Source organism: Capricornis sumatraensis, chromosome 23 (assembly GCF_032405125.1).
Source record: "Capricornis sumatraensis isolate serow.1 chromosome 23, serow.2, whole genome shotgun sequence".
Taxonomy (NCBI): domain Eukaryota; kingdom Metazoa; phylum Chordata; class Mammalia; order Artiodactyla; family Bovidae; genus Capricornis; species Capricornis sumatraensis.
This window is the reverse complement of record NC_091091.1, coordinates 22,710,345-22,722,650: the sequence shown is the minus strand read 5'-3', so window position 1 is coordinate 22,722,650 and position 12,306 is coordinate 22,710,345. Positions and strand designations below refer to the sequence as shown.

At 41.3% G+C, this 12,306-nt stretch overlaps 1 protein-coding gene across 1 annotated transcript in view; it reads right to left on the bottom strand.

Moving 5' to 3' along the window:
* Positions 1-2,752: 2,752 nt before the first annotated feature.
* BTRC (beta-transducin repeat containing E3 ubiquitin protein ligase) overlaps positions 2,753-12,306 on the bottom strand; it is a 75,780-nt gene continuing 66,226 nt past the window's right edge. Inside the window, exons 10-13 of the mRNA XM_068961221.1 lie at positions 11,231-11,341; positions 9,765-9,843; positions 5,167-5,359; positions 2,753-3,251 (exon numbers count right to left, since the gene is read on the bottom strand). Coding sequence (XP_068817322.1) covers positions 5,198-5,359; positions 9,765-9,843; positions 11,231-11,341 — 352 coding nt within the window. The 3' untranslated portion in view covers positions 2,753-3,251; positions 5,167-5,197. The remainder of the gene's footprint in view (positions 3,252-5,166; positions 5,360-9,764; positions 9,844-11,230; positions 11,342-12,306) is intronic.

The following is a 12,306-nucleotide window of genomic DNA, read 5'->3' as shown; positions in this document are numbered from 1 at the left end:
ATTTAGGGGTCCCAGGATCCTTCCCCAAAACAAGTTATGAGGGCCAGACTTTATTACTTGTCAGTAGAATTCCAGAGTCTGTCTCTGAAATTTCTGGTGAAGAGTCATTGGAAAGAATTTTGCCAAGAGACAAGTGTAAAAGGCCTCCCATTCACAATTCATGTCCACTTTCGAACTGCACATAGGGAAGTCAAAGGATGTTCTCAGCAGTGGAAATACACACATGTAGCAAGGCATGCTGGTTTTGTCCAAGAAGCCCCAGTGTGAACAGAGAACTCACAAGTGCCCACAGAGCAACCGGTGCAGGGGCATGCACATGCTCTCGCCTGCTTTTGAACACGATTCCTCTATCTTTATGAAATGTTGCTGGCAGGCCCACACTGGAATTTTAGTGAGAAGAGACTAATCTACAATGGGAAAGAGCCCAGAGACACCTTCACTTCCTTTTCTACCATTTCTTTGGTGGTGTTAAGATTTTCTTTGTTTCTCTTTTCTTTTTAAAAAGGTCAAACTTTACATTTATTCTAGCCCAGCTGGAGATTAGTGATAATCAATTCCCACTGAAATCATGCAGAGATGGTAAGTGGGATTTACCTTCTCTGGAAATGAACTTCTACTTACCTGATTATTTCTTCTACAATGAACTGGTAAATGACCCCCCGAGCTGAGAAATGTGACTAACTCAAGTTTTTCAGACCACTTAACTTCATTCCCATTTCCAACAGCAGCAGAGGACAACTTGCAGAATATCCTTGATGGAGCTCATGGCTCCAGACTGCAGGGTCCACTCTTGATCTCATTTATGATCTACTGGACAAGCTCCCAAAATGGTCTTAGAAACAACATACCTTACACTGAACCTAGATGGGCGAGCAAAACCCTGGGCACCAATGACTATTCCACAGTTCCACTTCTGAATAGCAGCATATAAGAGAAGGGCTGGTAAAGTTATGGTTACTGGACAATATTTTGAAACAGGTCAAAATCCACTGCCTCTTTAGTGCCTGACCTGGGTGTTTTTCAGGGTGGTCAGCCCTCTGCCTCATCTATAGAAAATCCTTAACCAATCAAAATCCATTAATAGTCAAGACAATAGACAAGGAACCCTGATAGTGGCTAAACAGACAAGGAACCCTGATAGTGGCTAAACAGAAGACATTTCTCTAGCATGTGGGGAGTTGGTAAGGGAATTATACTCAGAAAATATTTCCCTGGCAATGACATATCATTACATTGGAAAATATTTTCTCTCTATAACCTGTTACTAAAAGCTTAAAAGCACTCATAAAGCGGGAAAGGGAAAATGCATATGCACAGTCTGCCTCTCACTATGCAAAAACATTCAGTCTGGGCACATTTTGGAAAGAGGATTCCTTCTGGCAAAGCAGAGGGAAGAGTGAGGATGGCTTTCTCTCTCCCCGCCTCCCTTGCTGAACTAAAGTGGCCTGTCTAAAGGTCACCTGCTACAGGCTCCCACTGAAATTTTACAGCAGCTGGTTATAAGAGGCTTTTCTATTACTCAACTGCGTTGATTAGTAATGGAAACAATGGGCCTGTCAACTCAGCTTCCAAGGGACCCTTGAGACTGCCCTGGGCCTTGTGGCTGTTGATGGGTGTGTCTGTGTCCGATGAAATGGCTGGTGCAGGCCCACTCCTGACCTGGAAACAAGTGGGGCACACATGCCATCACCTGAAGCTCCTACCGGTCAGCCTTGGCCCTTGCTGAAATTCATTTGTTTATGTTGCTCACCAACTGCCAGAGAAATTTTATTGGCTGGGGAGAGTGGAGAGTAAAATAAGGCCAGGAGGAGGAAGAAAAGTAAAGAGAAGGCAGTTTCTGCACCATTAATAAACCCTGTATGCCAAACTTCACCCTGATTCTCTCTCTCTGGCAGCTTTGCCTTTTATATATACCAGGTTTGGAAAAGCAGAAGGAAAGTTCTGCAGTGCAAGGCTGAGATGATTAGCTTGATTTTTGAGGGACGATATTTACTGGCCTAAGTGAAAAAGACATCATCACCTTTTAGTCCTGACCACCTGGTAAGCTAGTCTGATCATGGTCTTGGCAAAGAGACAGGTGCTTTGGGTACTCGCAGGCCCTGACAGAGAAATCAGAGACGCGAAGCATTATGCAGAAAGTACTGAGCAACTGGCTCTGGCCATTTCAGTTCTTTCTGTAGGCTGAGCCTTAGCAGTGATTTAAGATGAAGTACAATGCTTTTTATTACACATCCAATTGTTAATGAGAGGAAATGCAATCAGCAACTCCTTTCCACACTCTACATGGAATCCAGGAGACTGCTGAGTCCAGAAAAGATGCGGCCATTGATGGAGCCCAGGAAATTTCTGCCACCTCCCTTCTGGGGGTGGGGGTTGGGTGTGTAACATGGGGAAGAGAGAAGAGTCGCAAATATGATGAGTCCCATGTTTGAGAATCCATTGCTGCCACAAAGGGTCACTTGTGGCCAAAACCTGGGTTTGAAATTTTGACTGAAGAGCATTTTAACTCTTCTAAGTACTGCATTTCCTCATTTGCCTCATGATAACTGAGGATACTTTCTTCATACTTTTTCTTCTCAGGTGGAGCAGAGAAACATGTTGAAGGCGAGTGGGACAGCAGGGAGCAAGAGGGACAGAAACAGAGAAAGAGATGGAAGGAAAGAGGCCCGGATCTTCCAGGGTGTATATTCTTGTTTCCTTTCTTTCTTGCCCCAGAGCCTACACAGACAGTTGCCTCCTCCTAAGCACAGTGGGGCTGGGGCAGGTCCTGCTGGGTGCTGGGCACGCCTGCAGTTTACAGGGAGACACTGGGTGCTGTCTGGCTTGAAGCTGCATCTCCCGTCCCCTAGAAGTGGCTCTCTCCCAGTTGGCTACACAGGGAAACTAGTTCTTCTGCTTAACAGCAAAGCAAGAGAGATTCTGGCAAAACACTAAATATATTTATAAGTCATCTTTGTCTGGAACCAAATGAGGAAAAAACAGGTGCTGAGGGGAAAGAAGGAGGGGAGGTGAGGTTTAAAAGTTCCAATCATTCACAAAAGATAAAAGACATCTTCTGATAGCAGCACGGAAGAAGTCAGCTGTGCTGAGTAGACCATCCTGGGTCGACTGCAGACCAACTGTGTCCCAATAGGAGTCTTAAAGCCCCGCTCCTCAGCTAGTCCGGGGAAAGTGGGTGGTGGTTTGATTGTTACTGTTGTTGCTCATCCTGGTATTGGCAGATATGTTAAATACCGCAACTTTAATGAGTCCTGTGTGGAAACAGAGCACAGAGTCATTAGTCCCTTTTCCTGTATTTCTCACTTTCTCTAAGAGGAAAAGAATATTAAACTAGCTGTCAATTGGGAGAAAGGCTCAGAGGTCCTTCCTAATACCTGCTCTCTGTCCATGCCACACAGGAGTTTCTGTCAAAGGCTACAAGGCCTGTCTGGGGGCTCAGCAGGGCTCACTGACATGCTCAGGACTCTAAGTGCTCATGCAGAGTGACTCTGATGTTTAGAGACTAACAGTGACTATGGTGGGTGTAGCACTGAGCTTCCACCTGCTTCCTATAATGGTAGAGCAGGTGAGGACAGCTCTGAGGTTCCTGCCTTAGTGGCCATGAATGCAGTATGCCACTAAAAAAAAAAGTGGGGGAGAAGGGTGAAGCTCTCTGGCTGCTTGGCTGGAGGGCACTGGTAGTGTAGATGAGGGGAGAGCCTGAGTGTTAGATGTGTGCCCCAGAAGCACCCCTGGTACCGTCAAGGACAGGTGTGTAGGTAGTGACTGGAAATGTGGCCTAGAGATTAAGGCAGAGGTTGGGACTACACATACAAATTGGAGATGAGAGCTGAAGCTTTGGGGAGAGATAAGGGAGCCAAAGAAAGGAACTCAGGTAAGGAAGAAAAGCCTGAGACAGACTCTTAGGGGATGTCTAAGTTTCAGGAGTGAGACAAAGGAGGAAATGTAAACAATCAGAGAGCCAAAATGCCACTGAAATCTGAGGAGGATAGTATTTTGGCAAAAGGAAGGGATACCTATATGACAATTTCAATATTGCTACTAATTAACGGTTACTTTTTTTATTGAGAGTCTGTTACGTGCTAGGCACTGTGCTAAGCACTAAGGTTTCTACGCATAACATTTGATTCTCACAACAGCTCTGCGTGGTAGGTATTACAATTCTCAAGGAAACTAAGGCTCGGGGAAGTTGTTTGCCCAAGGGCACATGGCTAGGATTCTCACCAAGCCTGCCTCTGTGCCTTGGCTGAGAAAGCGGCACATCCTCTGTGAGAGAAGTGAGTACTGAATGAAGCAAGGCTTACAACACTCTGTTCAGAAGAACCACTGCAGAAAGATATGCAGAAGAGTGTACTGAATGTGTGCTTCTGCCACAAGAACAGAGGCAAGTATAGGAAATGAGAAATCACAATAACGGCAATATTTCCCAGTAGCTAGTACAGTTTTCCCAAACCAGTGATGACCTATATCTGACCTGCTCAGGACCATCAGGTATGATCTGAGTGTCCCAGGGATATAGGTTAAGACGAACATTAGGATCTTCTTCTGCCCCAGAGACAGGACAGAGACTTGAGTGGGAGAATATCGGAGTTCTCACCAACTCCAGAGCTACTTCCAAGGTCAAAAAACAGTTGGAGGGGGCAGGGAATGCAGATAAGGGGGATGGAGAAAAGCTACCTTTTATAATCAAATGACACTGACAAGAGCTATGAGAAGGCAGCCTTGTGTGCTATTTTGCCAAGGGATTCCTTTCTTTCCAACATCAGATTATCTACTTGGGTTAAAGGGTCTCCACTGTAGGTACTAGAGTAATCTGGGAATTACAAAGCCATAGGCTTTGGGGTCAATACTCTTAGTTTTGAAACTGATTTAAATCTCATTTTATTTCCTTAACAATCCGACTAGGTGACTGAGGCAGGAATATTAGTTCTACTACACATGGATCATCGAGGTCTAGCTCAAGAATTATCGAAGGACCGAAGCTGGTTACTTCTCAATCAAAGGCAGCATCCGGTGTGCAGCCCAGCCCTGTCTCGTGGAGTCAGTTTCTGTATTATAGGACTTGGAGTTAGAAAGGGCATGAGAAGGCTCCATGAACTCACAATACCTTACAGCCAGAGTTCCACTGCTTACCCTCAGTGCTATGTACACAATTCTTTTTCATACCTGGGCGAGTCTGAGGTCAGTGTATGAGTATTTATCTGGAGATATAGGTGTATGTTCGAGAAGGGGAGCGGGGGGGCTCAGCTTGGGCAGCTGGATCATTTAGGAAGTCCCAGATGAGGATTGTGTCATCATGTGAACTACTGACAATCTGGAATTCATCAAATTGGAGTCGGAAAACTCTTCCAGAATGCTCCTAAAGAAGCAGAAACAGAACTTTTGAACTATTCAAAATTAAAAAAAAGCAAACACAAATTCAGCAACATGTCAAAAGGAGTCTATAGAAAGGCTAAAGCTGATAGTCTTCTTGACCATTTCAAGAATACAAATAAAAATCTTAATCTGGATTAAAGGCAGGATATAAAAGTCAAATATTGGGTAGTTGATTTCATATACAGTCAAAGTAATATTCACTGGAGCTGACACATGTCAAACAGTACATGAGTTTCTCATTGCTAACTCTCCTAGACTTTAGCCTCAATGAGAACATTCCTCAGTACCTCTCAGGCTTCATCCTCTTCTCTGTATCTCTAGGATTCTATTACAATCACAGGCCAAGGGCTGATGAGCAATAAGCAGTACTGTGTTGGTATGTATTTATCAATTAACTATCCCCAATTTGTAAAAGCATTTCCACATTTTACAGTCTAAAAATTTCTATCCTAGCCAATTTCAAGCTAGCTATCTTGAGTTCAACCAGCTTGCAGAATTCATGAAAATCTGACAACTGGCTCTAAGAAGCAGGTATAAACCTGTTTCACTTAGAATAATGTCAAGTTTCATCTATGTTGTAGCGTATGACAGCATTTCCTTTCTTTTAAGGCTGGATAATATTCTATTCTAGTCTATTCTCTCTCTCTCTCTCTGTGTACATACACACACACACACACACACACACAGAGGAACTGGGCTTCCCTGGTGGCTCAAATGGTAAAGAATCTGCCTGCAATGCAAGAGACCCAGGTTCGACCCCTGGGTTGGGAAGATCCCCTGGAGAAGGGAATGGCTACCCACTCCAGTATTCCTGCCTGGAAAAGCCCATGGACAAAGGAGCCTGGTGGGCTATATAGTCCATGGGTTCACAAAGAGTCGGACACAGCTGAGTGACTAAGCATACATACTGTTTTCCATGGAGGCTGCACTATTTTACGTTCTTTACAAGATGTAAATGAGCTCATGAGATACATGATCATCTGTGTTCATAAGACATATTGGTAGACATGTCTGTAGTTTTCTTTGTTTGGTTTCAGGATTAGGGTAATGCCAGCCTCACATAATTAGGTAGGAAATATTCACACTGCTTTTATCTTCTGGAGGAAAGCATAGAGCATTGGTATAATTTCTTCCTTAAACATTTGGTAGAATTCATCAGTGAGCCCATATGGGCTTGGTGCTTTCTGTTTCGGACAGTTATTATTTATTCTATTTCTTTAATAAGGCTAGGTCTATTCAGAATGTTTATTTCTTCCTAAGTTGTGGAATATTGTATCTTTCAAGGGATTGGTCCATTTCATCTGGGTTATCAGTTTGGAAGGCACAGAATTGTTCATAGCATTCCTTTATTATAATCCTTTTAATGTCCATGGGATCTGTAGTGATACAAAGTTTAATATTCAAAACTCAATGTATTAAAAAACATAACAATTAACAGAATAAAGGTGAAAACCACACTGACCAACTTGACAGATGCACATAAGAGCATTTAACTAAACCCTGCTGCTGCTGCTGCTAAGTCGCTTCTGTCGTGTCCGACTCTGTGTGACCCCATAGACGGCAGCCCACCAGGCTCCGCCATCCCTGGGATTCTCCAGGCAAGAACACTGGACTGGGTTGCCATTTCCTTCTCCAATGCATGAGTGTGAAAAGTGAAGTCGCTCAGTCGTGTTCGACTCTTCACGACCCCATGGATTGCAGCCTACCAGGCTCCTCTGTCCATGGGATTTTCCAGGCAAGAGTACTGGAGTGGGTTGCCATTGCCTTCTCCCAACTAAACCCTATCCACTCCTAATAAAAGCTCTTTATTCTAGGAACTGGAAGGAATCTCCTAATCCTAGCTAACATATATCTATATAAAATGGTAAAAGACCAAATACCTTTTCCCAAAGATAAGGATATCCATTCTTACCAACTGTTTTGAGCACTGTACTGATGGTCAGTACAACAACAAAAAAAAGAAAAATGAGAAGTATGCAGATTGGAAAAGAAGAAGTGTATCTATATATCTTGCAATGAACAATCCAGAAATGAAAAATTTTAAATATAATTTATAATAGCATTAAAAATAAGAAATACTTATGGATAAATATGACAAAAGACATATAAAACCTTCACATTGAAAGCTATAAAACGTTGCTGAGAAATTTAAAAAGGCCTAAATAAGTGGTCTTTATTTAGAAGAAGATTCAGTGTTGTTAAGGGAAGGAGGGATTACTACGTAATTGTGGGCATGAGGATATAGTCACTCTTTGGTTGGCATGATGTCACTGTTTGTATATATGTCAAAATTTATTAAGTTGCATTTTACTTTAAATATGTCCATGTTATTGTATGTCAATTATATCACAATTAATCTATTAAAAAAAACTTAGACAACTCAATAAATAAATGAGGATGAGATTTGAAGACACTTCAAAAGAAGATAAGCACAGGAAAAGATCTTCTCATACCATTAGCTATCACAGAAATTCAAATTAAAACTACATACCCACCCAAGTAGCTGTAATGTTTTTAAAAACTGACAAAACCAAGTCCTGTCAGGGATGTGGAAAAATAGGACATTGACACATTGTTAGTGGAAATGTGAAATGGTTTCCCCAAGTGCTACTTTGGGAAATAGCTTGGTAGTTCCTTTTAAATTTCAATGTATATTCAGAAATCATACTTCTAGGTATTTACCCAAGAGAAATGAAAGAAAAAAACGTTCACACAAAAGCCTCTATTGGGATGTTTTCAGTATCACAAAGACTGAAAACATTCCAAAAATGTCCTTAAACTGGTAAATGAAGAAAGAAATTGGTTCATCTACACAAGGGAATACCACTCAGCAATAAAAAGGAACAAAGTATTAACACATGCAACAATGTGAATCAATCTCAAAAGAAGTGACACAAAAGAAAAATGCAAAAAGCTACATAAATATGGGCTTCCCTGGTAGCTCAGCAGGAAAGACTCCGCCTGCCAATGTAGGAGACATGGGTTTGATCCCTGGTCTAGGAGATCCTACCTGCTATGGAGCTCCTAAGCCTGTGTGCTGCAACTACTGAGTCTGTGCTCTAGGGCCTGGGATCCGCAACTACTGAGCCTGCGCACGGCAACTACCGAAGCCCACGTGCCTAGAGTCCATGCTCCACAACAAGAGAATCCACAGCAATGAGAAGCCTGAGCACTGCAACTGGAGAGCAGCCCACTCGCTGCAACTAGAGAAAAAGCCCACGCAGCAGTGAAGACCCAGCACAGCCACGATTAAATAAAAATAAAATTCTTTTCAAAAGCTACATTAATATAATTTTATGTGACACTTATAAGACAGCAAAACTACAGGGATAGTAGCTAGGGGTTGAGGAGAGGGGATTAATATGAAGGGGTATCATTTTTAAGGTGATGAAACTGTTCTATATCTTGAGTATGGGGTTTACAAAACTGCAAATTTCTATGCAAAATATATAGAAGTACACGAAAAAAAGGAACAAATTTTCCTGTATGTAAATTATAGTTCAAAAATCAAATGAGCGTCTACAGTAAAAAAAACTGTATGTGAATCATGCAGGTAAAACAGGTCTAGTGCTAAAAGAATGAGCTTTACATTCAACAAGGAAGACAAAAGTATCGCTCTCTTCTCCAGAGCAGAGGCTGCCTAAAGTGCTGAGAGGCAGGATTCAGGATGGGCTTCAAATCCTTGCTCTCATCTTTTCCTGAGTTGTGCAGAAGATTCTGTCCTCCATGATACCCCACCTACTCTTTCTGTCATGGAAGCAGCTTTCAAACCTTGGGGCCATTTTCTGATCTGGGCCTTTGGCTAACACCACGAAAAAGAACTTGGTGCTTTCGAGGTGACATTCTTCCTTCTAAGTCATGTCTTTCTCCAAATGTCAAGATGTTTGGGCCAGGGGGTATAAGAGAATAAAAGAGACAGGATTCAAATTGCTGGAGGCATCATTCCTTAAATGGGAAGTGAACTCAGGGGCGGATCAGGGGGTTCGTGCAGGCTCCCGTGGCACTTTTTGCAGGCACAGGTGTGCAGGTCCTCAGATTCTGGACAGGTTCCAATTTGAGTCATTATGTTCTCTCTCCCCAAGTACCCCCTACTGTTTCTGGTGGATACAGAATTCTTATTCACTTCCTGTACTAAACTGTTGTGTAGAGTTGCTGTGCAGCTGTTGAACAGCTGCCACATTCTTCTCCATACACAGTCTCTAAAGCACTTTTGGATGAAAGGCAGCTATATAAACATATTTTATTGTCAAGTACTGGTTGTCTTTCCACTTAGTAGTAGACTTTGTGAGGTTCTAACTATCAAATCCAGATCTGTATTCCACAGCACATCTATGTTAATTTCTTCCCCTTCCTGCTCCTCAAACCCCTCTAAACAATAAGGCTCTTACCACAAGGGTCCGTAGACAAAGAGTTCCTGCAGGCGCACGAGGGTCCAAGGCAGCTACAAGATCCCACACTTTAATTTTTCTAAAGATCAAAAAGGGGACCAAAATCTTAATAAAAAGCAAAATTAAAGGGACACAAGAAAAATAGCAAAAAGTCATGGCAATAAATATATATGGTGAAGATAGTTGATACGATAAATGCAGCTCACAGGATATATAAAAACGTTTTTGATTTGGAGACTCAGTTCATGCATTCATTCTTGGGTAGAGGTTATTAAGTCTTAAAAGGGGAAAATGTATGTGATTAACCTAAAAACAAGAAATAGGTTAGCTTTAAACAAACTGAAGAGAGTGAACAGTGAAGTCACACCATACTTTGGGGCCAAAAGGCGTTCTTATATATTAGAACTCTTAATAGTAGATGAGATCACTTAGACCTAGAAACCTATAACTCTGAGGCATTTTTTTTCTGGTCAATTCTGACAGTGGCCCAGGTCACACATATCAGAGGACTGGGGTCCATGTAAGACTCTGAGTTGATATAAGCAATATTTAAATAAGAAAAGTTTAGCCCTTCTATGAATCAATCGTATGTCCTGTATCCTCAAGGTAAGTAACAGACAAAACCCAAGAAAAGGGTACAGATCAAAACCAGGGCAGTAAGAAAAATACAACCTTGGACTTAGCTGAAACATGTCGTCATACCCCCAACAACTTCCCAAGGGTCTGACAGTGACGGCTGACTCAAAGCAGAGGAAATGGGTCTGTTAACACTTACTGCTGCTTGAGTCGTCTTAATGAATCAAGTATAGCCAGCTCGTAAACTAAGATAAAGTTGTAAGTTAGTTTCTGATATTTTTAAAAAGCTGCCAATATTTGAACTGTGGCCTTCCCGTCCTCCACATCAGGCACCCTGATGAGAAGAAATGACAGAGAGCATTTCATAAGTGAGTTCATTCTGGTAAGAATATACTATGTGCTCATTAGCGTCGCTGGATGTGGGATCCATCCACAACATGAACGGAGTCTGTAACCACTGGAAAGTAGACTGAAGGAAAGTAAAGATTATTTAATGCACTGTGACTGAAATGCCAGCAGTATACTAAGCCCCCTCCAAAGATACTATCCTCCAACATTTCAATTTTATTAACAAGTCACTATTTTATATCCATATCCTGATATACTAGGGTTTATCCAGTTTTCTGCTTTATAGGGCAAAATAAATATATGAAAAAAAATCCAAAATACTAATGAAAATCATGAGCAAACAAGTATAATTAAATGACTGGGAAGATTATTTGGAAAAGAGTGAACAAAGGAGATGTGAATATATGGATTAGACATAAGAATACTGTATCAGATTCTTTCTGTGATATCTATAATCTTTTGGAGACAAGGAAAGGCTATGTTTAACATTCTAAGGCAGGGGGGATTAAGAGAACTTTTAAAAACCCTGTCAGCACACTCACCCATCATAGGCTCCACTGACTATCCTCTTGTTATCAAATCGAATACAGCGCACCAATTCCTCATGGCCTTCTAACACTCGTAAGCATGCACCACATTCTATGTCCCATAATCTGAAAGAGAACACTGAGTGGAGTGAATTTCCATGCATTCTTTTCTAAGCTTGGAATGTTATAACAACATACATCGTATGTCTTTTAAAATATCCAAAATATAAAAACCAATCAACACTCATATACAAATATATTACTTTCAGTGTAATTTATTTACTTTCTGCCATAGAAGCAGAAAAATGTACGATTTAAGTTCAAATATGTTGTAAATATTTTTAAAGCATCAAGCTTCATATAAACCTGTAATCAGGGTCACCAAGGAATATAAAAGATGAATTTAATGTACACAGTTGCCTAAGAAGGAAAGGGCCAAGCCAAGAAACATAATATTTCTGGAAACCACAATTAAATAAGAATGAGATACAGGAACGGTGACATCCTGCTCTCACAAAATATGTGTACCTCTATCACTGAGGACACCCTCAGCTTTCACCCCACTGTTCAGGACAGTTTTTCTCATATAATGGAAATGCAAAGTAAGTTCTCAAAAATTTTTATATACCAATTTAAATTATGTATGCCTTCTGACCAATCCACATGATTTCTCGGAATGCTAATTTCCTTAGATATAACAATGTCTGTCTGTCGTTTTTTCAATGGCTTTTTCATCCCCTTAGCACTTCTTTGAAGGAGGGGAGAGGGCTGATAAATCTTTCAAATGCTATGCATATGTGTGTCATTCATTTTCATGAAGGGAAAACACCGAACAGTACTTCAATTTGAGGATTCTTCATAAGTTGTTCATAATTTCGAAGACTGGTAGGTCCCTGGCCCATTATGTAATGCTAAAAAACCCAAAATTGTACAACTTTTAGTAGGGGAACAAATCTATTTTCTTTTTTTTAAAAACACTGGCAAAGAGAAAAGCCCTTTAGCTATTTATTAGCACTTATCAACTGCAGACAGGAGAAATTTAGAGAAGGGCCTTCAACCTCCATTTTTATTTCTCTTGCTCACTTCCTCAT